The 25,191-nt window shown below is 41.5% G+C and overlaps 2 protein-coding genes across 3 annotated transcripts in view; both read right to left on the bottom strand.

Annotated features, from left to right (window-relative positions):
* Positions 1 to 1,107: 1,107 nt before the first annotated feature.
* Positions 1,108 to 18,432, bottom strand: CDPF1 (cysteine rich DPF motif domain containing 1). Of its 2 annotated transcripts, XM_026050358.1 has the most exons (5): positions 18,354 to 18,432; positions 16,426 to 16,517; positions 9,883 to 10,006; positions 7,531 to 7,642; positions 1,108 to 1,379 (listed from the first exon to the last, which is right to left on the bottom strand). In XM_026050358.1, exons 3-5 carry the CDS (start codon positions 9,993 to 9,995, stop codon positions 1,230 to 1,232), a joined length of 375 nt encoding a protein of 124 aa, XP_025906143.1. In that variant the 5' UTR covers positions 9,996 to 10,006; positions 16,426 to 16,517; positions 18,354 to 18,432; the 3' UTR covers positions 1,108 to 1,229. The 2 variants fall into 2 exon arrangements, with proteins under 2 accessions (XP_025906143.1, XP_025906142.1); XM_026050357.1 differs by lacking the exon at positions 16,426 to 16,517 and having other exon boundaries at positions 18,354 to 18,401.
* Positions 18,433 to 21,738: 3,306 nt separating this feature from the next.
* The window catches only part of PKDREJ (polycystin family receptor for egg jelly), an 8,023-nt gene continuing 4,570 nt past the window's right edge, over positions 21,739 to 25,191 (bottom strand). The window contains exon 2 of the mRNA XM_026050314.1: positions 21,739 to 25,168. Coding sequence (XP_025906099.1) covers positions 21,739 to 25,168 — 3,430 coding nt within the window. The remainder of the gene's footprint in view (positions 25,169 to 25,191) is intronic.

The raw sequence follows: 25,191 nt of genomic DNA, 5'->3' as shown, positions 1-25,191 counted from the left end.
CTTACAATAACTTACTGAAATTATGTTGGGTTCTGTTAACATATACATGGTTCACCCTACTGACATGATTAAGTTCAAATGTTAACATATGACAAATGACAACATGGATAGATATCCTGAGAAAATGGGCTACATTAACCAAGGTATTAATCTTTTCTTAACCAATGCCCAATGAATGCTTGACTAAATGCTGAGATCTGGTGGCTGGAAAGCATTGCAGATAGATACAGTCGAAAAGAGTGTGTCTAAGTAGTGTGAAATAGATACCATACAAAGCTTGTCACTAAGACACTGTCAACACACATAATCATGAAGTTAATATTTGAGCAATATTTCCCCTAACATTTTTAACCCTTTTTTGTGATCAAAACTATGGTTCTTGGGTTTCCAGCTCGAGCTGCAGTTTAATTGAACAATTCAGAAAAGAACTGAGTTTACTATCTGAATTTTTCTATTTTCAGATAGCAATGGGAGAGGTTAGGCAGCCTGCTAGATACTGACTCCTTTGAGGTAAAGGTGAATAGGAAGTTATTTTTACTTGCAAAGCCTAAAGTCGATCTAGTAAAGCTGCCTAACCTCTCCCATTGCTATCTTGGCATGGACTAGACATTTGAGTGGAAAGTGACTGCTGACTTGTATCAGCTGGCATTTTATTATAAGAGCACTTACATTCAGAAGCAGGACTGAGATTATGACCTTCAAAAATCTTTACTTGTAACAGCTTCTTTTTATACAGAAAAAAAATAAAACTTGAGCTCCCTGCCTACTGTAACCTTATAAAGACCACATTGTCTGGTTAATTGTCTGGTGTATGCTGACTTCATGGACATGTGCTGAATTAAGCCAGATAAATCTGTCTCTCCTTTTCATAACACTGTAGGAGTGTCAAGAAAAACACAAAACATTATTTTAATAACAAATGTGAAATTTGGATATATTTCCTCTGCTTTGAGCTGTTTATTTTTTTTTACTGCATCCGTTTAATGTGGTGACAACAGGCTTGTCTGCCTTTCTTTCTGAGCTTTTCAACACCTCAAGGCCATGCTGCTGGCACTGCAACTACTGCATGATGATGCTTGAAGCCAAGCCAAATGTAAGGAAATGTGTTACTCCTTTCTGTAGTAGCAAGCTGATGAAGGTCACTTCTTTAACAGAAGCAACATGATAGCCTGGAAAAGGAGAGACGCAAAACCGCGGCCAAAAAACTGTCTGTCCCGGTCCTTCAGTATTTAAATCTTTGCATCCATTTTTTCAGAAGGGAAGGATTTTGTTTGGGACTTCCTTTTATCCATATCTTCTTGTATTTCAATAGGAAATGCCTTCAGGTTTTCATTCACACAGGGGAGGCAGAACCTTTTGGAGTAAAACAGACTACATTCCTGCAAACAAACAAACAAAAAGTATACATACAAAACAGAAAAGTTAAATTACAGGCTGTCTTTATCATGTTTACAGTTAGAATCTTCTGTCTTCCCTATTTAGCTTATGAGGACTTGTCTCTCCCAGTAGGAGCTTCTAAGTTCTCGCCACTACCATGCAAGTCTTGAAGAGTCAGAAAGTTCTTCCCCTACCAGTGTCCACATAATGGCCTAATGGCCAACACAAGCAAAGAAGATAGGCTGGAGGCTCATGGTGACTTCAGTCACATCTTGCTCCACAACTCCCAACAAAACACATTTTTTTTTTTGTATCRATCTATGTGCTTGGTATTGCCCTAAAGAAACATCAGCAGATCTAAGTTATTATAGCAGTGAATACCACAGAAGCGTTCAGTGAATGACGGGAATAACTAAATGAGTTTAATTTAACTGCAATTTCATCTAGTAACCAAAAATTCATCCTTTCACCACTTTTATCTTGAACATCTTATTTTGATTAAAAATCAAACACATACATTTTGATTAGAAAGCAAAAACATATGTGGTATTAAATATGGAGTTGATGTCTCTTGTCTGAATTCATAATGGGGAAGTATAAAATCCCTTATGCAAAAAGGGATATATTTTTGCTGCCCTTAAGATGGAATGAAACTACGATTTGGTTAGTTGGTGTTACAGACCCAATTTTTTATTTTTCATGTAGTTAGCTGTAGTAAGATGAGAGGTACTGAATAGGAAGAAGAAGAAACACTCTGTTTTGCAGTGCACAACTCGGAAAGTTTGTTAATATATTATTCTTTTGCCCTGGGGTAAGGCCGAAGTTCATGGTTCTCTTGGCRTGCTGATCACTAAATTCCAAATAGGATTTAACGGGTAAGCTGGARCTGGTGTTGCCGATGGATTTTTCTTAGGGATTTAAACATAAATAAAGACATCAGTTCAGGTGGATCAGGACATCTTTCAGTGAGCAGTGGGCTCTATGGGTTATACCTAAATACCAATCAAAGTTTTCCCTTCAGCATAAATCCCAGGAACTTGGCCTGGATGTTTCTGCTTTTCTATTTTCTCTCTCCTTTTTGCCTTCCCCTTTCACTATTTGCACTTGAGGGTGGGGAAATGCATGACCATATCAAAATCACAATCTATCTGCCCCTTTTATGACTCTCAAGCCCAAAGAACAACTTTCTCTTCATATGTTGTCCTTTCTGGAGTGCCTGTCAGGTCTCTTTGTATTCAGTGGTGCTGTTAGCCTATGCTCCGCTCCTTGAAAAGCACCGTGAATGGTCAGAAAGAGGATTTCAGTTGTGCAACCTTTACAGCCTATTGTTTTTTGTCTCTTGGTATCCTTAATACTTTAAGATACCAATTAAAAAGGGGAGATTAAAGTTTAATTTGACCCTGCTGTGGTTTGTATTACACTCAGGGCACACAGCTGCCCCCACCTCAGGTCACTTTAGCGGCTCCACAGCCATGGACGCTGCCCCACAGCCATGGACGCTGCCCCACAGGATGCTGAGCAAAGGCGAAGAGGGGTGAGGGGAGGAAAGTTGTCCCTTTTTGCAGAGGGCAAACTCTGACATTCACATCCAGCTCCTCAACACTCGGCTTGCATTCTTTCAGCTGATGTGATCTGCCTAATAATTTGGGGGAATTTGAGCCTATCACACTTGGGCAAAGTTCTGGATATGAACTCCTCCACCTCTGGGGCATGTGTCCATATACGTTTAGTCCTTCCCTGTTCTCTCAGGTACAGGATGATTCAGCCTTCCTGTTGTTTAGAAGCCCTACAAACTACACTTCATATAATCATAGAATCCCTAAGGAYGGAAGGGACCTTTAGAGGTCATCTATTCCAACCTCCCTGCACACGCAAGGACACCCAGAGCACRKGGCACAGGGCTGCGTCCAAGCAGGTTTTAAAGATCTCCAAAGAAGGAGACTCCACAACCTCTCTGGGCAGCCTGTGCCAGGGCTCTGGCACGCTCACAGGGCAGAAGTTCTTCCTTGAGTTCCTGTGGAACTTTTGGTGCTTCAGTTTGAAGCCATTTCCTCTAGTCCTGTGGCTGTCCACCACTGAAAAGAGGCCGCCCCCTCCTCCTCACTGCCTCCCTTGAGGTATCTATAGACACTGATCAGGTCCCCCCTCAGCCTCCTCTTCKCCAGGCTGAACAGGCCCAGCTCCCTCAGCCTTACACTTACTATGTACATTCAAGAGCCTTTTTGATCACTATCCTAATAAGGTTCTCCACTTAATCAGATAATTTTTTTGATATGGTTTACTCCTTCCACAACCTAGGCAGAAGAGGGCCAGGCCTGTTTTCAGGGCAGTTTTCATTTTAAACGTTCTAGTCCAATTCAGGCAAAACTAAGTTGCCAAAGTTCACTGAGAGTTTTTTTTTATTTTCGAAAGGATCATATCTGAAAGTATTACACACGGATATGATCTCTACCACACCTCTAAAGGAAACTCTCTGTAAAGGAAAGAATCTTACTAACTGCGTCCAGGATTGTCCTCACATGACTGAAAGTTGAGTGGAAAGTAGCTGCAGTGTTACGTGTGCCGCTTAATACCTAGTCATGCTCAAGGTCACTGCGGCTGCTGCGGTGAGCAATACGGGATGAAATCTACTTCCTATTTTCTTCTCTTCTTCAAAAGTCATCTTTATTCTTATACTTAGTGTCACAACAAAAAGAATTAAACTGTTCTAAATGGCAAATACCGTCAGCTATCACTTCCTCTCTACTCTTTTGAAAGGGTAAGAGGGAGAAGGGGAGTCAATTTTGCTAAGARTTTTTAAAATCACTGTTTTTATCTTCCTTCATATGGTGTTTTGGCATACTTAAAGACATTACAGATTATCACTGGAAGAACTACTTATGGTTGGACCCAAAGTACTTACCCATATACTGTGTTAAAGATTGGTTTAGTAGAGTGATATTTGCTGCCAGCTAACTGGAATAAACGAACTTTGTGAGACTTGAAAGAATATTTGAAGAAGCAAGCTAATGAGAACAGATCAGAACAGAACAGCTGCTGAAGTTTTAATTTTCCTTTGCACACCAACTGCAAGGAAAGAGACTCCAACCAGTGTAAGGGATATCTCAAGAAAAGGCTAAAACCTGATCAGCTGCTCGGACACAAAAGATAGAGAGCTAAATCCAATTTGACCTTTGCCAAATATAAAGGGAGAAATCTCCTAATTTTGCCTTGGGTTAATCTACTGTTTTGAAGTAACAGAAAAATTAAAGTAACTTGTCACTGAAAGATTTCCATTATAAAAGTCTGCTGTTCTGCCACAAAAGGCCCAAGGAAGCATGRTTTTCTTTACCTTCAATGCTTTGTTGTAAGACATGATGGAAATATTCAGAATATGGCTGAATCTTCTACTTGTGYCAAGTACAAGCAGAAACCAAAACAACCTATGGAATTACAATCCCATCTTCGGGTCTCTCCACAGCCTTGGTAAGTTTTTACTTCTCTGCACTCTAATTTTCCCTACATGGAAGAGGAATAGTATGTAATAGTGGAACAGGCTGCCCAGGGAGGTTGTGGAGTCTCCTACTCTGGAGGTCTTCAAAACCCGCCTGGATGCCTCCCTGTGCCACATGCTGTAGGTGYGCCTGCTTGAGCAGGAAGGTTGGACTAGATGATCTGTAGAGGTCCCTTCCAACCTTAAATATTCTGTGAATCTGTGTTTACGTACTTTGGTGTGGGTGTTTACAGCAGTAATTATCATTTCTGCAAATCTCTTTCAATGTTACCTAAGTTGTATTGCTAAATACATTTTGTAACCATACTTGTATGTGTGATTCACCATCTAGCCTGGCCAGTTTTGTAAGACATCCATTTTCAGTTATTTACAACCAAGGTTTTGCTTTGAGTGATACTATCAGGGGTATCTTGAAGACTTAGATAAAAACAGGTAAAAGACCAACATATTTCCACAATAGCCAAAATAGCCAAGAATGTCAAAAGATTAAGAGAGGCTTCCACTAGCTCACTGATCATGCCCTCTATAGAGTGCCCTGCCCTAAATTAAATACTTAATAAAGCTTTCAAATGCAGAGCCCCATGTTCATTAACACACAGTATGCGGAAAAATACAGAGATGCTGAATCTCAGTATTCCTGGTAAATGTGATTGCTAGACTGGGAAATATCTGTCAAATTCTTGAATTCAAACCACAGAATTTGGGGAGGAAAACAGCAAAACATGCTCAAGTTTGCTCAGAATTTGCCTAATTTACTAAATCCAGTGCTGCTAAAAACGAACAATAAAGCTGGCTTGTTAGGGCAGGAATTAAGATCATAAGCCCAACTATCKGACTAGCTTTATTGCTTGTGTGTTTGCTCTTACTCTGGCTGTTCATAGGGGTGACTTGCCTGCCAGCCCCCACAAGGACATTGTCACAAGGAAGCCCTTGCTCACATGTGAGCTTTGCCTACACAGACTGTAGGTACAAGGCGAGCCTTGAGCTACTAGCTCTGCACGCTTGAGCCCAGCTATCAAAGACGTAACCAGAGAGCTCGAGGGCTTCAGCAGACTCCCACAGGAGTGGTTTCTAGTAATTCCAGGAAGAAAAACAAACCTCAGTTGCAGCCTGTAGTCTGACTTTTTTTTTTTCTGTGATTTTCATTCTTTTAAATGACAGAGGTTTCAGAAACGTAAAACAAACCCAACCAGGAGAAGGATGTTTTTGTACGCTTTTTTGCCTCTTAGATCAGTATACCAAATTTGCCCTTGATTCGAATGCCCTGCAAGTCACAATTGCAGCTAAACTTGTCCAAGCATGCCAATTTCCTTTTGGCTACATCTGTCCAAAACCCTCTGAATTTGGTTAGTGTAATTTGACTCTGTCTTTTGTGCAAGAGAATTTGCTCTAGTTCCCACACAGAAATTGTTGGCATTGGCAGCTGAGCTGTTTCATTACCCAGATTATCTCGCCTCATGCTCTGAGCAGGGCCAAAGGTTAGTTTGGTCACCAGGCTTGGCCACCAAACATACCACGAAGGAAAAATTCCACATCTTCACAAAGTCATTCACATTTTTTTCTTCTTCTCTATTTTAACTCCTGTTACTAGCTACTTTTAGGCAAGGATCATGTCACCAGTGTTGGGCCCTGATTGCTGCAATTACGGATGGGCTGAAATTGTTTAAATTCGAAAACTGCTAAAACTGATCTTCAGGACTCAAGTGTGCTTTCATAAATGAGATCAGTTGCATTTCACATTGAAATCAGTTCACGTTGAAACACTGGACTTAAGAAAAATAAAGGGACCACTGTGTCTGGTTGCTATGAGGGCAATGGTCCAGGTTAATAAACAGATGTCGCTGTGTAAATGACCAGATGCCCAAACGTCTCTCAGTGACAATCAGGAGCCATGTATGTGGCTTGCCTACAGCTCTTCAGTCACAGAACTGGCTCCCAAAGGTAAAGGAGTGTAACCAAAATGTTTTCTCAGTTCATGGTACTGCCTCAAAGAAACCGAGTAGAGCCTCAGGACACTGATAATTGTGTAATAACTTGTCTTCAGTTTTACTTTGAACTCACAGCAAACAAAAGGACCAATTCTGCACTGAGGAGAAGGAATTAAGGGCAACTGTAATTTTACACCACCTCTCTGAACCACACTCAGAATTCATAGCTTAAGGTTGCCTAGAGGCTGCTACACAAATTCCTTCTTCTTCAGAGATCTGTCATTGCACTTCACAATTCTTCTCCCTGCTCACTTTCTAACCTCAGCTTTTAGAAACAGGACGGTGCAAACCACTTGTAGACATTTGTATCTCCTTTATGAAAAAATAAAATACTGTTGGTGTGCTACATTGCTGCAAGAAAGGACCTGAGAGTCTTGAAACAATACATGATCTCCCTCACATTTTTCACCGGCTAAGATAGTGGAAAAGGGCATTCACTGTGTTTGTGGGGTGCAAGTACAGGAAACTTTAATTAGAGCAAAAACTTAAACTTCATGATTTACTTATTTACTTATATGAAGAGCTTTATTTGGGAGTTCCAACAGGACAGACAACCAGAGTGCCTGAAAAACAGACCGCTTGGGTCTTTCTTGTTGTTTGGCCTTTCCCTAATAAGTCACAGGGCCTGGATGAAAAAGAAGTGACAAAATGCTTGTTTTGCTTGTTACTTACCGTACCAACACACACCAATCTGCTACACAAACTGCACTGAGACCCAAGGATGAGGAATTTGTCCTTGTCCGGAGTGAAAGGATCCTTCATTACATAACTTTCTTCCAAAATCCTGGAAGAGAATAATTCCAAGCTTTTATGGGTGGAGGAAGAGCTCAAACAGAGAATCAGAGGGAGGCAGCAGTTCTCTACCCTTGGTTTGCAGTGCCTAGAGTTGCACAAGTGATATTGGAGCTTCCTTCCTTTTTAAAATCAACCTTGTGCTTGCCTTCAGACTTAAAATGTGGCCCTTCCCTCCTCAAAACAGAGCAACTGGTGATCATCCGAGGCCTTGCTAGGATTATCTCAGTGCTCCACTTGAAGTGCTTTTTTTTAGTCTTTCATTTTTGACAGGCACCCCTTCACACGGCCAGTTCAAGTACCTTCTCAAGTTATCATCTCAACCGTAGAACTTTTAATTATCTGTTCTCTAAAAGATATATGTGTACAGGTATAGAATAAAAAGAGCTTTTACTACTCTTATGCCACTGCTGTAAAGTTACGGTTCCTGTCTCTTACAGGCAGGAGCTATTAGCACAGAGCACATTATAATGATCTGAAACATTCTGACCTTATCTCTGAGACTGTTTGTTCTGTTTGCTTCAGGGTATTAAGGGAGTGCATTTACCAGCAACTTGTCAACCTGCTGGGGAAAGACTAATGCCTTATTCCTCTTGAGACCTCCAGGCAAAGCCTTATTGAACTCAGTTTGGTGAATGTCTGCGCAGGACACGTTGCCCAGCTGGCTTATTTATATAAATCAGACTTGAACACTGTAGTAAAATGGAGTACAAAAGATACTCGGACACCTTGTACTGCCCTTTACTTGTGCCTTCACATACATACAAAAACATTTGTATGTGCGTATTTGTGAGTGTATTCCTTTCTCACTTTCCCCTCCATTCAAAGAACAGTATGGCTCAAGCCTTTGCTGTTAGGAAAGACCAGTGTCTTAGCTTGGGAGAACACCTTGACAACAAGTCTTCCAATGCTGTAATCCAAAGACTGGATTATGTTTGCAAAGCTCCCCTTGCAAGGCTCACAGAAATAACATAACTGTCACCAGTGCAGAGACCTGGCCGTTGTACAAGCCTCCATGGTAGGCATACATTTCCTGCAGTGCTTAGGTCTATGAGCAGACTAGAAAATAAATCAAAAAAGGCAGTCTCTAAAGGCATTTCTCCTGTGCACATATGGAAGTGCTATTATTAGAGCCCAAGTATGCTTTTGCTGTTTGAATTTGAATGATTTAAATAAAGCCAAGATGCTAACAAGTAGCTGGGGAAATTGTAAAGCAGGAGCCATATTCAGCTTTAATTCAGATTCTTTACATGAGGGCCTGACTCTCTTCAGAAAGGAAGGAAGAAAACTAGTAGCAGCACTGTAGAACTTGGAGTGATACAAACACAGCTGCCCAAAGATAACAGAACTGATCTCAGCCCAAGCAGGCACTGACCAACAGCTGTTTCCATTTTACAAGTAACTGAGCAGTCTCAGTAGGCTGAAACACTGAGCATATGCCTGACTTCCAGTTCCAGTGAGGTCCTAACCATGTCTGCCTGATGGGTTCATTGACCACGATGGCCTCAAAAGAGCTGCTCATACATTTAAAGCAAAATGTTTGTTTTGTGGGGAGTTTAATGTCTGCAGACTGAGTCATAAACGCATAATTTCTCAGCAAACTATCCCTTTGTGATAGGGAAGGAAAATGCTTCAGCCTCTTGAAATGTAATTATGTATTAAATTTCCACACATTTTAGAGCTACACATTCTGCCAAATTACCTAATTCATGCAAAAAAAAAAAGAAAGAAAAAGAAAAAAAAGAAAAAAAAAAGAAAAAAAAAAGCTATTTGAAACTTCAAATATTAAACAGCACTTAAGATGTGTTTTTAACATATGTACATAATTCATGTTGTGTTTACAGTATTACTCAGCTGATACAGTTGTGAGGTAAAGGGCTATTCCCAGAAATGCTATGCTGACAATCAACAATATTCTATTACGAAAATTATGGTATAGTTAAATTGCACGGTGGTCAGTGTGGTTAGGAAATAGATTAAATATGAATCTTTGCATTGTGCTGAAGCAGGATGAAAAAGGTTTTATTTTTTTTCCCCTCCTTCTTTCTTTCCTATCAATGCTGACAATTTTTAACATTTCTTTCCTTTGGAAAATGCAGTTTATGTTAAACCCCAAGCCTGATATTTATGTGACATGTTATTGAGCTTATGTAGCATACATCATTCCACATCATTCCACAGCATCATTCCCATAGCATAAATAAAATCTATAATATTAAAAATGGTACTCACACAATAGAGCGCGTGTTTGGTGGCTTCTGCCCATAGTAGGTATATGGAGCTGTTAAGCCACATAACTGACATTTAAACTCTCCTTTAGGCTGAGCTTCTTTGCGAGACTCCATTTTTAAGCTGCCTACAAGAAAACAACAACAAAAAAATCTTTTAGCTCCAAAATACTGTACTTGGAAAATACTTGGAGGATAATTGAACTAATGTGGGACATCTGGCTATGCAAATTCATATTCAGCAGGGAATGAACTGTTGCAAACTTCGATTAGCAGGTAATTTCTCCTAAAGCAAATTCATTTCCCAGGCCTTGGACACATTTCCAAATTCCTCAGGTAGGTTTGGAAATTACAGCCTTGGAGCCTAGCTATAAAAACCCACCTGCTAATTTACAGCTTGAAGAAGCTTTACTCGAAGAAAGAGGTTAGGTAACAAAGTACGTGGCCGTGACCTGAAGAACCCTTTGCTCAACCAAGGCTTGTGCTCCATAAGCACCTCCCCATCCGGTGTGCAACATCCCCATCCAGGGCTGCCACATCCAATTCCTCTCACAAACTTCAAATGGAACCTGTGGAAGGAGTGGGACTCCACTCAGGAGGCCAGTACCAGAAAGGATAGTGTTGCAATGGTTGACTTATAAGAACGCCTATATACAGTTTTCTTGGGTGTTGACTGTCACCTCCAAACGGTTTGGGGAGCTTAACTCCATCTGCTTGTTATTATCTGGCTTCCAAGTGAAATAAGGCTGATCTAGTCACATTATGTGCCTATCTAGAGTATTAACCCATACAAATGAACCAGGACAGAGAAGGAAATACCCTCAAAATGTTTAGGTCCTATAATTTTTAAAGAAAACATACAGGTTTGTCCATACAGGCAAAAAAAAAAAAAAAAANAAAAAAAAAAAAAAAAGGAACATGGACCCATGCTTCTACGCATCAAGAATCCACAGGAAAGATTTTGACCACTATCAAAAATACTTCAGACACTCATGACAAAAGGTGCAGCTGTCAGTCATGAGACACTGCTAGCATGAGAGCTTTAGGAAGCCATTTTTCATCATTTCGGGTGCATAAAAGACAACTTGCTTAAAATCCTTGCCATTGACTTACATTTGGTAACTCACACCACTTTGAGAGTAATACCCTTCAGTTTGCCAAAAGCACTGCACAGAAAGTATTTTTTAGGATTCTGTGTGTAGAGATGATCAACTCAAACACAGTGCCCCAAACTCCCACAGATCCATGAATGAAATGTGATAGAAAATACAGTTTGCAAATTGGGTATCTTTGTTCACCTGCAACGTTCTCTTGAATGGTTGCATTTACCCTGCAGATGGCTAGAAAATTCAAGCTTTTAGCTAAAAGTCCTCAGACTTTCCATGGCATGGAGATTTCCATGAAAACGATGGGTTTGTAGCAAAGCTGGATTAGGCTACCACAATCTATGATTTCAGCCTTACCTCATCACACTACTTACCAGTCACTGACACTCAGAAATAAGAGAATTACCTTCTCTTTTCCTTAAGCTAAACTGTCTTATGGAGTGATCCAACAACTGCAAATGGTAGCCCAAGGTGAGGGGCAAAACTTCACAGCCAGAAGAAGGGGAGAGCTGAGATGAGGGACCTATATTTCCCTCTTTCAGTGACAGTAAGCTGCTATTTCTGCTCACCCTAGGTGGTGAAACTGAATCCTTACAGACATATGCTGCTAAGGTGAATTAGGGGCAAGGTGAAGCAGAGCTGTGATTACTTGTTATCTAATATTTCAGAACAGAGAGCCCCAAGATCTTCAGCCGTTACACAGGTTTCATAATGGTCCTTCAGCTCATAAAGCCTCAGCCTCTTAAATCCTTAAACTTAAGTTTGCAGCCTCCCTTATCCTGTGAAACTAACTCCTTCACTCCTAACCCATCCCCTTTCCGCTACTGTTTCTGGCATTTCAGTAGCACAGGGAGCTCTCCAAATCCAACCTTAACATGTCTGGGTACTGCACTAATAAATACATCCAAGCCTTGAATACCTTATGCCACTAATCTTTTGGAAAGTGATGTAAACTTTGGATATTATGTAATTTATCTCACAGGGATGCTAAGAGACTTAAACAAAAGTTCTCAGATTTTTCAGATAGAAATAAGGCAGGTATATGCTGCATATTTTTCCTTGTACATTAAAATTTGGATTCTTCAAACCAGATGTAGACTGAAATGAGAAGTCTGTTTTCTGACATTTAAATTTTATGGTTACCAGAAAAATCTCCCAAACATACCCCAAAGTTGCCTTTTCTGTAGGCAGCCAGCAGCCACACCAGGACACCCAAAAGTCTGACTGAAATGCAGTTCAGAGCAGTGTGTGCAACTTCTAGGTTTTTCTTTTGTTTTTTAAGGGAAAATAGTTAAGCAGGTAGAGGTAAAGTATGGAAGATCACTTGAATACAGAAAGTGTCACAGCAATATTTTGTTTTAAACAAACCAAAAAAAATTAAGAACAACAACAAAAAAAGAGTATTTATAGCAGTAGGAATCACAGACTTTGGAATGAATGTGTCCTGATTCCAAGTCAGGAGAACAGCCCTGGGTTCAGAACTGAAGTACGTTAGATATARAAACACCTGCTCTCTTATAGACTGCTGGCATGTAGAACAGAATCTGTTCAGTGACTACCACTGGGAAGGAATGATATCTATGTACAAACAGATTTTTGGCCATGCCAGTTGAAAAGCATATGATCCTGCCTGCAAGGCACATATGAATTTATGATGCTTTCCATTTTACTCCAAGCTACAGGTCACTGGCATCAGCTGCACCAAGTTTCAGTTCATGGGAACAGCATTTGTCCTGAGAACTTGTCTACATAGCAGCACTGGGGAAAAATAAGGTCACTAACTCAAGGTTTAGTAAGTTGGTAATTTTTAAACTTATGCCCATGTGCTAAACTACAAAGTAGAATCATATTAACAAAGCTCTTAGTACTTATACTCTTCTGCAGTTAAAAAAAGAAAACTATTCTTTTATGTCAGACAACTAATGTGCAGAAGCAGTTTGGGATGAAAAGCACAGTCAAGACAAGCACTCTGGTTTATTGCTAAGCAAATTCATTTGTTTGCCCCTATACCCAACCTTAGCAAAATGTTCAATAGTATGACTCTAACGAGTTGTTTGCCTCTCTTCCAAGCAAACATATGGATAAAGAATGAGAACTAGTGTCTCTCTAGCATGCAAGCTATGGGAGGACTGCTCTCTTGAGAAGGATACAAAGGCCACAAGACTAGTTCCTTTATATTCAGAGCAGGCAACTCTGTGACCTCAAGTGACTCAAAAGATCACCAGTGCTATCACTGGGTTTTTCCTCTTTTCTTCGGGAATTTTTGAAGTGCCATGCCCCAGAAACATATCAAATGTTGGCTAACTTGGATGCAATGAAGAAGTCTTTAAGAACAGCCTATTTAGAAACTACATTCTGCCAAAGCATTTGGCATTTTGGCTGCAAGCCGCAAGGTACTTAAACACATACTTACTTTGAGCACATACATAGCACTTCTGAAAAGGGCCCAGCTACCCACACATGCTGGATGACAAATCAAACCCTGAAGCGGCACGCTCAGCAGAAACCCGCCAAGTCAAGCCTAGACCACGGCAAGACACGTGTGAGGCTGGCCCCTGTGGCATGGCGAGAGCTGAAGCACGCAAATTTGAGCACAGTACTAAGTAAATAACTGCAGTAAAAGGAGGGCACAACTCAGATAGCAGTGATATAACAGTGCTTCTCCACGCTGCGCTTGATATGCGATACGGATGGAGGGAAACAGCTCTCGGTGCAGTTCTCTAGGGACTCCTAAAAATTTCAGGGCAGTTCTGCTTGGAGCACTCTGCTAACAGGCCTGGACGGCATGCCAGAAATAATAAATCACCATTAAATTGTCAGGGTCAGTGACAAAGTGGTGGTACAGATAAGTAATCTGATTTTCTTTGCTTCAAACCTTATTAGCATAGGTCTTTACAACGCAAAGCTTAAGCCCCTCTTAATTCTCTATGGGAGACTCATGTATTTCTGAGTCACTGATAAACTAGAAAAACTATGCAAGAAACTGCTTACAAACACAGGCTTAGATTTTAAAGGGTGGCAGATAAACCCAGCATTGACACACCTTTAATCCTATCAAATTAAAGCCTTGTTTTTCCTGCCAAGTTTTTCCAGTACTATCCAGTGATGATGATAACCTATTAAAACATTCTCAGCTTGATCCTCTGTGAGACATACTGCTCTCAACTAGACTGCTAGGAGCCACTGAATTCAGAGTCTGCTAAATGCCAAATAATTCTGCAGTATTTGGTGTGGTATAAGATTAAATATACTGCAGCAGCAAAAACACACTCACCTCCTTTAGAAAACTGATGTGACCTAATTGCTCATGTAATAGATGAAACAGCAGCACCTTCTTACTCGCCAGTTAATCCCTAGGTGAACAACTCTCTCCCTCCAGTTCCTTCATGCTACTGCCCTGAAGACAGGTTTAGGCCACTTGTTGGCTGCCTCCTTGCTCTTCCTTTGAGCTGACTTACTTTGCTAAGTAACTAATTAGCCCAGGAATGCAAGTTCACCAAGTGCAGCCCCTGGGAACTTGATGCCCACTGCATACCCCAAAGATCCCTCGACTGAACTGAGCCTTACGCTTGCTACAGCAACTTCTGCCTTCAGGCCACGGGCTATTGCTGGTATTGTGTCTGCTCTGAAGGAACCGAGATCCCTGCAGTGCACAGCTTCTTTCCAGGTAGGGCTCATGCAGCAGGCCTCAGCCCTCCTTTTTCATTGCTGCCTGCATGGGATCTAGGATTCGCTGCGGCGTTAGGATATCCACCCTCCTAGGGGCTACCTCCTCATCTATGCAGGTAGCCCTGAAGGTCATTTTAGAGGTGAAAGGGAGCATTTTTTTTCTGAATGGTCATAGAGAATGTTTGAACAGGAGGGTGTCAGAAGAGGAGAATAATATATATGAGCAAAACAAAACATTTTCTTGGGTAAAAAAAAAAAAAAAGCTTTATGAACACAAGATGCATCCTAACAAAGCATTTATTCCTAAGATATGTGTTTTTTAACAGCTGAGCAATCAACACAATGCTTGTACAAAAACAATCTAACCCAAGTACACCCTACTTGACTAGGGTAGGCAGCCAGCTCTGAATTATACAGCATTTAATAGAGAAGAATTAGGTGAGAACTTAACAGTTTCACACTGGAATGCTGCAACAAGGCAGGGATTAACAGGCATGTACCACTGCCCCCCCGTGGGCACATCAGAGCTGTGGCTGCTCACCCAGGACTGGCTGTATTTCTACGGGTAGCTGCTAAGGAATCTTGTTTTAGCAGCTCAGCTCAAGCTGTTAAAGAGTGACTCAGTTGTAAAAACATAACTAAGCAGATCACCACAGTGCGAATGAATAGTAGGGTAAAGCAGTAGCAAGTTGCCAAGAGTACACAGCAAAAGCCATACCGACATCTGGCTGCAGAGGTGTGGAGAATGGTGGACTTCACCACTGCATGACAGAACAAGCATTACTCCCAAACAATACTAAATAGAGGTGGGAGAACTACAGTACTATTAGTTTCTCCTTCCTGTGAGTGAATAAATAAATAAATAAATAAATAAATAAATAAATAAATAAATAAATAATATATGCATGGCCATATCTGTTTTTCCACTCGACTCTTGTCTTTCTTTTTTTTCAATTCCAAAAGATTTTCCTGGTCAGAGCACCAAGCTTATTGCATTATCATCCATGATCCTATTCTAACATTTTGTATATAAAATGGCTCAGAAATTAAAGCAAGGGAAGGCAAATTTGTCCCTCCTGTCACAGTACAGTTATTGGGACACAATGCACAGAAGGCAACATAGTAGATGCAAACACTGAAATTTTATCAGATTGTGGGTTATAACTATTCCTTCCTTACACAAGCGGTACCAGATCTGAGGTTTGACTTTGCCAGATCTCTCTTCTGATACAGCCACAATAAATTAGCATGCTATGGCCAAAGGTCACCTCCTGTCCTGACTGATTTTGGCTCCCTTTCAAACTGTAGCTCCCTATTATAGCTTTGTTAGATTAATATCCATAAGTGGGTAATGAGCAGGATGGTGAGACACTATTAATACATAAGAGAGGATAGTTCCCTTTAAGTCGTCCTTTAAGGAAAAAAAAAGGAGAGCCACACACGTACCAGTGAAAAGTATCAGCATGGTTAAGCACAATCTAAACTTAGTGCAACACTTTCCAACGTAGTCTAAAATTAGRAACAGCAAGATTTGGTGGAAATACACAAGGAGAGCGTAACACAGTGTATCGGGAAATAAGACACTGCAAGTTAACATAATCCTGGAAGCAGTAAATATAGCTTCAGTGATTTATCTCCCTCCAGTAAGCAAATTTGCACCTGTAAGGAAATACTCAGCACCCTCATTCGGGGTTGTGCAGTAGGATGGCCTTGGTGTGAGAGCCAGTGCCCACTGTCCTCTAAGACCGACAAGAAGCTCAGGATTAACGTACCTGGAGAAGTCAATTCTTTAAATGTGACTGATGCTCTCAGCTTGTTATGGCTGCACTCAAGAYGAGGGTGACATAGCAAAGTAGAGGAAAATCTTTAAAAAGGAAAACAAAAAACTACTTGGGGTACCAGCTAAACAGTGTCAGATTCAAAAGGCCCAAGCACACAAAACAAACTCCTGTACCTACTACATATATAACTTCCCAATGCACGTAGCCCCACTCTTCCCATGCACATAGGCACCTTCCTACAGGCACTGTTGCTTTCCCCTGCAAAGCACTTGGTTTGCCAAGGGTTTTTTTGCCTCAGCTATGGTGAACAGCAAGCAATGAGGAAAACTGAAGAGATGGATACTCTCTCTCAGCATGCTCAAGAAAACAAGAAGCCCCTTCCCAAAGAGCTGTTAGAAAGTTTTCTTTTCCAGGGCACTTGGTGGGAATTTTGGCACACAAGCTTACAAACAGGTATCCTTCCCCCTACCCTGGCCTGCCCCTCAACTTCAAGGGTTTTTGTTCATTTTTGTTTCTTCTTCTTTTTCTTTCATCACAGCTTACATTTGATACTAATTCTCCAGGTGTGGACTAGTGGCTTTCAGACTTCCTGAGTCATGCATACAGTAAATCCTTGTTATCTAATCACAGAACAGTACAAATAATATGAATTCCACCACGCACCAATGGTGTGAATTTTTGGTATGTTTTCAGATTAGTCTGTTCCTCTCGGAAAGACTTGGCTCCCCAATCATTATTTGAATTATTAAGCCTAAAAAATGTGCAGGAACTAAAGCTGAATTTGCTCCTTTCAACACTCTCATCAAATAATTTCCAGACAGACACTCTGACAACAACTGTTTCCATATCTTCCTGCATGAAACAGGGCAATTATACTCGTTCCTAAACAGGGGGAGATATTCTGCACCACAGGCCACTGAACTTGCGTGCATGCTCTGCAGTCTGCACAGCCTGCTTTGCAGAACATGTGTGTTTATGTCCTCCTCCTCTGCAAGTTTTTGGACACATTTCTATGCTGCTACCAGTCACATGCTAGGAGTGCAGATGTGCAAAAAGTTTGCAGCTCTTGCTTGTCTGCCAGGAGGTTCAACATTCAGTCAGAATTAGTAGCATCCTCAAAGAATCACAATGCTTATTAACTTGCCTTTGGCTCTTTTGCTCTCTGTTGAGCATGGGTGGACTGATCTAAAATTATACTAAGGTCCACGTGAAGAGTATGGACTATAGAGCAGAGCTAAGTAAGTAGCAGAGTTCACGGGGTCTTCATAGAAATGATATACCACACATGTTTATGGTAAGAGTCAGCAGAACTAGATACAGCTACAGATGGATATAACTTAAGAACTCTGTGATGTGTWATGTTAGAGGTTTAAATGTATATTTCCTTTCTGTATATATGTAGACATTTAAGTGTGATCGATCGGCAATACATTAACTTGGCTTATATTAGGAAAACTATGACAAATTAAGTGAACAGACGGGGAGTAGGGGGTCTGGTGGAAAATTATTCTGGCATAGATAGAAGGAGACCTTATAGGAAAACAGCATTATTTACATGCTTTCAGGACAGTGAACATGAAAATAGAAAGATAAGACAGAAGTACTTTTTTTTTTTTTTTTTTTTTTTTTTTTTTTTTTTTTTTTTTTTTTTTTTTTTTTTTTTTTTTTTTTTTTTTTTTTTTTTTTTTTTTTTTTTTTTTTTTTTTTTTAAAGCTAGTAAAAGCTCTTAGCAAACATGGCAATGTAAGGGTAATGTACAAGCTAGGAAATTTAGTGTCTCAACAAGCCTATGCAGCAAATCATCACTCATAATGAGGTTAATAACAGAATCCAAGTCTTCCGCATTATCAAACTGAAATTGAAATCTTATTAAACAGAACAGGCCAACCCAGGTTGCCATGCATGTGCAAAGAACTTACCTTTCAGGGATTCTGATTTTTGTAGGCAAGATGGCAAGTAATGCCCTTGGTGTATCTTTGTTTTGTCTGATCAACTCTTCCCTTTACCTGGGAATCTAAGGCAAGAAGAAAACAACATCCTGATAAGGCATCCTGAAACATGAAGACTTAAATTGTGTCTATATTAAAAACATTCAGTGTGTGTATGGATATATCTAAAGGCAGAGGTTCAAATTAGTGCAACTTATAAACCATAGCAAGTAAAGGAAACAAATGATCATATGGTATCTTTACAGCTCTACTGATTCCCCCCAAAAGCGTAGTGGTAAAATTGTAGCACAGGGAAAATCCTAAATGAAACAACTTAACTAGTGCACAAAAAACCCACCCGTCACGCGCGGATATAGCCGACTGCGAGGGCACAAACACCATCCWGAGGCCTGCATGGGGAAGGCAGCTCAAGAGATTTAGTCCACGGGCCCGAGCCACAGCTTAGGTCACTTTGATGGCAGCTCCCACCAGCCCCGGTGCCTGAYAGACAGGTAATAAGGCAAGTGTAAGTGCAAGACCAGTAACAGGTAAGTCTGGATTAAACCTGAGGGGCCGCCGTGAGACCAGGGGCTCTCTGTGAGCAGTCAGACCCTTTCCCTGCTCTGGGATATGGGCAGATTCGCTGGGGTTCTTGCAATACCTCCCGAAACGAAGCTGTGATTCCTCACGCCCCGCACCTCCTAGAAAATCCCTGTCCTCGCGGTTTCAAGGGGAACTGAACAGCTGTCTCCACGGCTCTCCGACGGCCTCGGTACAGAGCCGTGACGCTGAAAAGCCTCGTTCGGGTGCAACCTGCTCCTGGAAACGCCAGAGCTTCCCAGGACCCGGGGGCTTTCCCTGGACTTGCCACGGTCATTAAAGCCCCACCTCCGCACGCGCCCGCAGGCGCTCCTGCCGGCGGCCCCGGCCTTCCCTGGCACCCGCGCCCGGAGGAGGAAGAGGGCGCCGCGGCTCGGCCTAACGGCGGCCTAGGAGCCCGGGACCGTCGCGAACCCGGCGCGGCGGCGGCGGCGGCGGCGACTCTAAGGGCGCGTTGGGGACCTGCTCCTGCGAGATCTCGCGTCGCCCCGCGGGAAACGCGGGCGTTTCGCGGGAGGCCGCGCGGGCTCCCAGCTGGCCGCGGCGCTGCGCACGCCGCTAACGCCGGGCAGACGGGAGGAGGCGCGTGCGCCTTGTGTTTTAACGCCGACGGTGACACGCGGTGTCTCTGTCTGTTTGCTGGCAGTTTGCTTGCCGTAGAACGGAGCTGCTGGGAGGAGGTCAATACGCAGAAGGTTCATAACGTCACCGTAAAAGCAGTCTGCGCTGAATTTAGCTACGGCACTAACGTGTCTTTTTTTTTTTTTATTATTATTTTTTATTTTTATTTTTTTTCCTTCCTTAAGTTGGCAAATAAAAATGAATTTGATTAAATTCACTTTTCAGGATGCATGAATGACTTGAAAAGTATGAGGCGCTCTAAACCACCCATATAGATGCAATACACCACTAGGCACAAACAAAATCTGCTCTGTAATGAGGCACTACTAAGGTTTCTTTTTCTTTCTCTCCATCGTGAGCTGTAGTTATACAATAGATACTGTAGTTATCTATTAGCAATAATAGCCCCAGCTTCTACACAAGTTCGAAATTGGGACTGGGGGACATAGGAAACCTCCCTGATCTGGAATGGGCTTGAAGGAAAAACAAGCTTGTAATGCCGTCCTTGCTCTGAATTACACCTCACAGGTTGCAATACTTGGCTTTTGGGGGTCAAATCAATAGACAAAGAGTGTGGAAATTTCCTCAGGGACCACATCTGGAGTTGCCTTGTTAGATATGGAAGAGCAAGAGGGGCCAGCTGGAGAAGATGCTGCTGCAGACACGGTCTGGCTCACACTGKCTGGGTAAGACAGCCCTGTTTTATAGAAATCTCTGGTAAAATGAACAGTCTGAGCACCAAAAATTCCCCCACCTTTCTGGAGAAATGCAGAGCAAGGTAGTATGGACAAATCTGCAGGTGGATTGGCATCTCTAGCGTATGTGACAGCCCTAAAAAGATACTGTGTTGGTGTCCCACTTACCTGTGGTTTTGTACTTTGTCTTTCCCAGGAAAACAGCAACAGTACAAGAAATCAGGTTTTATGCATCTTTCTCCTGCCCTAGTTGATCCCTGTTGGAGAGTTCACTCCTTCACTAAGGATTGGTAAGAGTGTGTTGCCGTGCGGTGCCCTTTGATGCAATTTCTTTTTCCTCGAGTCTCTATATCTCCCTTATAGGACCATGGACTCGCTTGGAGAAGGAGGCTGTGTACAATCTCTCTTTCCCTACCCCCTTTAGTCCTGCACATGATGTTTATTCAGTAATGTCCCTTGGCTCAGAAAGCTTGCCTTTCTGTGGTGTGAGTTGGGAGTGCAGGAAAGCATGGGACAYGCAGGGAGGACATCTGACATGCAGGGAGGACAGGCATACCTGGGAGCCCTCCTTTCTACGAGGCTCAGCAAAACAAGTGGCACTTCTTATGGAGCCTGTGTTGGGGAAATGCCGTTGGTTGCACTCGGTAGCTGAACCTCTTCAGAGTTGATAAAAACAAATTGCAAGCAGGAGAAAAAGTATTTGCCACTGATTACTCTTTACACAGCCATTGTGAAATAAATGGGACAGGGACAAGGCTAAGACAACAATAGTGCTGGGGCAGAGGAGCAGTTGCACTGCARACATGGCTGCTCCGCATGTCGGGAGATAAGCCAGTGGGGTTTCCTAACTTGCAGTTGGTTTCATGAGGGGCCGGGTCAGAAAGGATGTTGCAGTGATCCCGGCATCAGACGTTTCTTTGTATTTGAGTCTACTCAAGTAACGGCCTTTTATGCCTTTGAGGGTAAAACAAATCCCTCAATTAACCTGCCCTTACAGCTTTCTTCAGCAAGAAGCGTCCTTCGGAAAGCCTGTTTTATGCCATCATCCCTCGTCTTATATGCCTTATACTTTGAGAAGTACAGATTTTATCACCATTTTCAGAGTGCTGACCTGTTTTAGGTATAGTGCTGACCCTTATAGGTATAGATTAGCCCAGAGCTGCCCATACCCTCGTTGCCAGAGGCAAGATGACTCTTCATGGTCTTATTCTTTAATCAGAGTCTATGTAAAAGGGGTATCAGCTCCCATGACGTGGTAAAGTACCACTGAGGTGCATACAAAACCGAAAGTCTGGAGARAACTGGAACATAGTCCAAGGCAAGWGTCTGAGTGTGAGRAATTCCTTAAAACTTACTGACCAATTTAGGCAAGAACAACCAATGAAGTTCAACATTGATGAGCATTTATTTGAAAAGTAAATAGCACAGAGTAAAATTGGTGCTAAATACAATATTCCCCCTCATATCACTAGATAAACCATTTTTTTCCCATTTATTTTTCTGTTTTTGAGCCCTAAATGTYGGTGATGTCTCCTCTGAGGCTGCCCATAGAAAATACTTGGAAGATCTGGATCACCAGTTTTGGGTGTTTTATGGATCATAAGATACCATGCATTTCTGATCTTTTTTATCAGAAAAGTAACCACTTCTGCCTCATCACATGGTTCTTCATATACAGGTTGTTTCATCTCTTCATAAGCTGATATAATAACAGCTTGGAATAAGTTAATCAAGACACAGATCATCATCAACATGAATGAGGCTAAGAAAAGACCTCCCAGCAACCTGTTGGATGAAAATTCAGTGTCTCTGAAAGCTGAGACACAGTAAGAGAATACAGTCTGAGCTGAGTGAATCATATTATTGTAATTCCATTCATGTTGTCCAAATACAAGGTAGCCAAAAGCCATAAATACAAAGAAGTACACAAGGACTATAAAGGCCATGGAGGAGATTCCAGGAAGAGCTGCCAAAATCGATCTTTGTGCTAGGCGCACATCGTAAAAGAATCGGGAATACCTTAGGGTTTTCAAAATTGTAAGGAATGCTAAAAATCCCATAGCAATCCTTAAAAACTCATCTAAATGAGAGACTGCATGAAARTGAATGAAATCATTTGGATGAAGTAAGTAAAATTTCACAATATCTGCTCCCATCTTAAACTTTATGACCTTTAAAACAACAAAAAGCAATAATACTGATTTTAAACATAAGTTGATTATATTGGAAATATTATTAATGTAATCTTTCTTTTGTCGGCATATGGTGTGAAGTTCATCTGCAATGTAAATGAAGAGAAAGACAAGGACAATTACAAACACAACCATTTGAGCTGTTGTTTGCTGATGAAAAATAGGGACATCAAAAGAATGTACTGACAAGCTAGAATTTACTATCCCAAAATAAGAAACTTCAAATATCACTGAGATGCAGCAAAACAGATTTACATTTGGATTAAACGTTGTTAGTTCAATGATCACGGCCCATGTKTTTTCATCGAGCCAATTACTCTTTTGTAAAATATCCAGCCTTGTTGTTGAATTTYGCCTCCCTTCTGCAGGGAAAAAGTAAAAGGGATATCCTGCTGGTCCATAAATGTGCAAATCTCCATAGGAGTAATATACCCAYGGAGTCTTGTTTGGCTGGTAAGTAAATCCAGTATAACTGCTGGCATCCTTTGTAACATATTCCTTSGCAGTCTTTATCCAAGTGCCAGCATAGTCACCTTTCTCGAGGGTGTCACTGCCATAGTTATGAAGGCAGTGGCTTTTACTGATCATGTATTTGTTTACAAAGCTGCCAGGACGGAAACATTTTTTCTCTGTATCTTTAGCCCGTACTTGCCTCAYCCGAGGCAATCCAATGGTTTTGGAGCAGCTATCAGAAAGAAAGGTTGGCTGAATGTCATTGTGGAGCAAAGGCAAGAAGACACCATTCACCCATGTGTAAATATGTTCTAGCTTAYCTACACTGGAAAGTCTGGGAGAGAACTGATCGTGAATAAATTGGTTGTAGTAAAAACTATTGGTGTTCTCAGTAGAATAGGCAAGATATAATATAAGTGTTAAAAATGCAAAGTGACTAATGATATCCTTTAGAAAAACAAGAACTTTCTTTTTAGTTTTTGCCTTTTTCAAAATGGCTGCAAGCTCATCAGCTTCTAAAGGTTKATACTGCTTGCTGCCTCTGATTTTAACAAGTTTGCAGTGCCTTTCTCTCATCTCATCTGCACTCTCCATTGTTTTATCCAACTTAATTTCTGAATAATTTTCCTGAGTTAACCATGCAATACTTTCACAATATTTTGGAAGGACAGTACTCAGAGCTGACAAAAATATGATTTTTAGGGTTTGGAGAAGGAACACATTCTCAAAAAAGGAGATTGCAGATGCTAAAAGCCACTCTAATGAGGTCTGATAGCCATAAGACAAGCCGTACAATACAATGAAAAATGATGATAGGCCAGCTGCAGCTATAATTAATGCCCAGGAGAAATAGACRCACCACCAGCACAAAACTATGTGTGGTCTCTTGYGAAAGGATGTGGAGGTATTGCTTAGTGTTGTCTTCTCCGTCTGAAAGTTGTCCCCTTCTAATGCGGTATTATTGTTAAAATTGGAATTTGATGCTTGTCTTCTTTGCCTAGCCATAACCTTTGTTGCTGTCTCCTCTGCTACAATTACATTTGCATCTCTTTCARAAATTGTGCAGTTACTCCATGTTTGGGAAGTTTCTTTGTTTCTTCTCTGTTGGTAATTCTGGAGACACTGTGAATGGCTAGCACCAGGCAAGTTCTCCGAGAGACTGGTATTTCTGGACTGTACAGAAGTTTCTGAGAGGCACCGTTTTGATAAGTGTTCCTTCCAGTTCTCAAGATTTCGAGAGGTGATGGATGGAATTTTCTTTGGGTTCTTCTCAGTTACTGCCCAGGAAGAAGGTGCCTTCTGGGAATACCGAAATAGGGCAATTATAAGCATTTGTAGAGGTATGGTAATCAAAGCACTTTCAACGCCTACTGCTATTGATCTCAAATATCTCAAGTGTAATGGGGATTCTTCACTTTTGTCAGCATTGAAKAACATAATGTTAACAAGCAGGTTTAATAGTAATATTGCCAAACAGCATGATAGCCTTTGAAGCCTACTGAAAGTGCCAGTGATAGTATGAGCGAAAATGGAGAACCATAGGTGACCATCTATCAGGTTTTCAGCAAGATTAATCAAAAAATAGTCCATTCTGCACAGATGTGCTTTTGGATTCATGACAAAAAATGTCCTTTCGAGTAAGTGGTCATCCTTGCCGAGACCAAGCCACCTGCGGCAAAGAAAGAACCAGCTCTTCTTAGTGTAGAGGTTTTCAACTTTGGCTCTGCTTAGGAACCAGCTTGGAGAAGGCCCTTGGTTATTGTGCCACACCCTCAAGGCACAAATCTCTCCTAAGTCTTTCTTTGTAGTTAACAAAAAAGTATCTGTGCTTCCCTGATGGAAAGATGGAAAATGTGGGTGTTGTAAGCAATGGACATCACTTGTGCCATCCTGGCCAATGAGTTGAAGAAAAACATCTGCAGTGGTTCCGGCTCCGAAGCGACTGCCTGTGTATAAGGTGACTAAAAAGCACACTTTGTCAAAGGGGTCATTGTCTGGCAGAACGATAATCTTGTCCTTGGTGACTTTGTCAGCCTTGTCTTTTTTCATGGCCCAGAGGGCCAAAACAAGGTAGGTTAGAAAAATGACCACAACTGTTAAAAGGGTCACAGGGTTTTGAGGTATGTCCGCTATCAAAGATTTTTCCAGATCCACAGTGTTGGGTGTAACGATTACTTTGGCGGCCAGGAACCTGATGTTCAAAGTGGACGTGTTTGTCCCAGCATCTTTTACAAGTCTTTTGTGTCTCCATTTCATATTGCAGATGCA

The sequence above is a fragment of the Nothoprocta perdicaria genome, unplaced genomic scaffold, assembly GCF_003342845.1.
Source record: "Nothoprocta perdicaria isolate Ctin4 unplaced genomic scaffold, notPer1 scaffold_68, whole genome shotgun sequence".
Taxonomy (NCBI): domain Eukaryota; kingdom Metazoa; phylum Chordata; class Aves; order Tinamiformes; family Tinamidae; genus Nothoprocta; species Nothoprocta perdicaria.
This window is presented reverse-complemented; position numbering and strand designations above follow the sequence as displayed.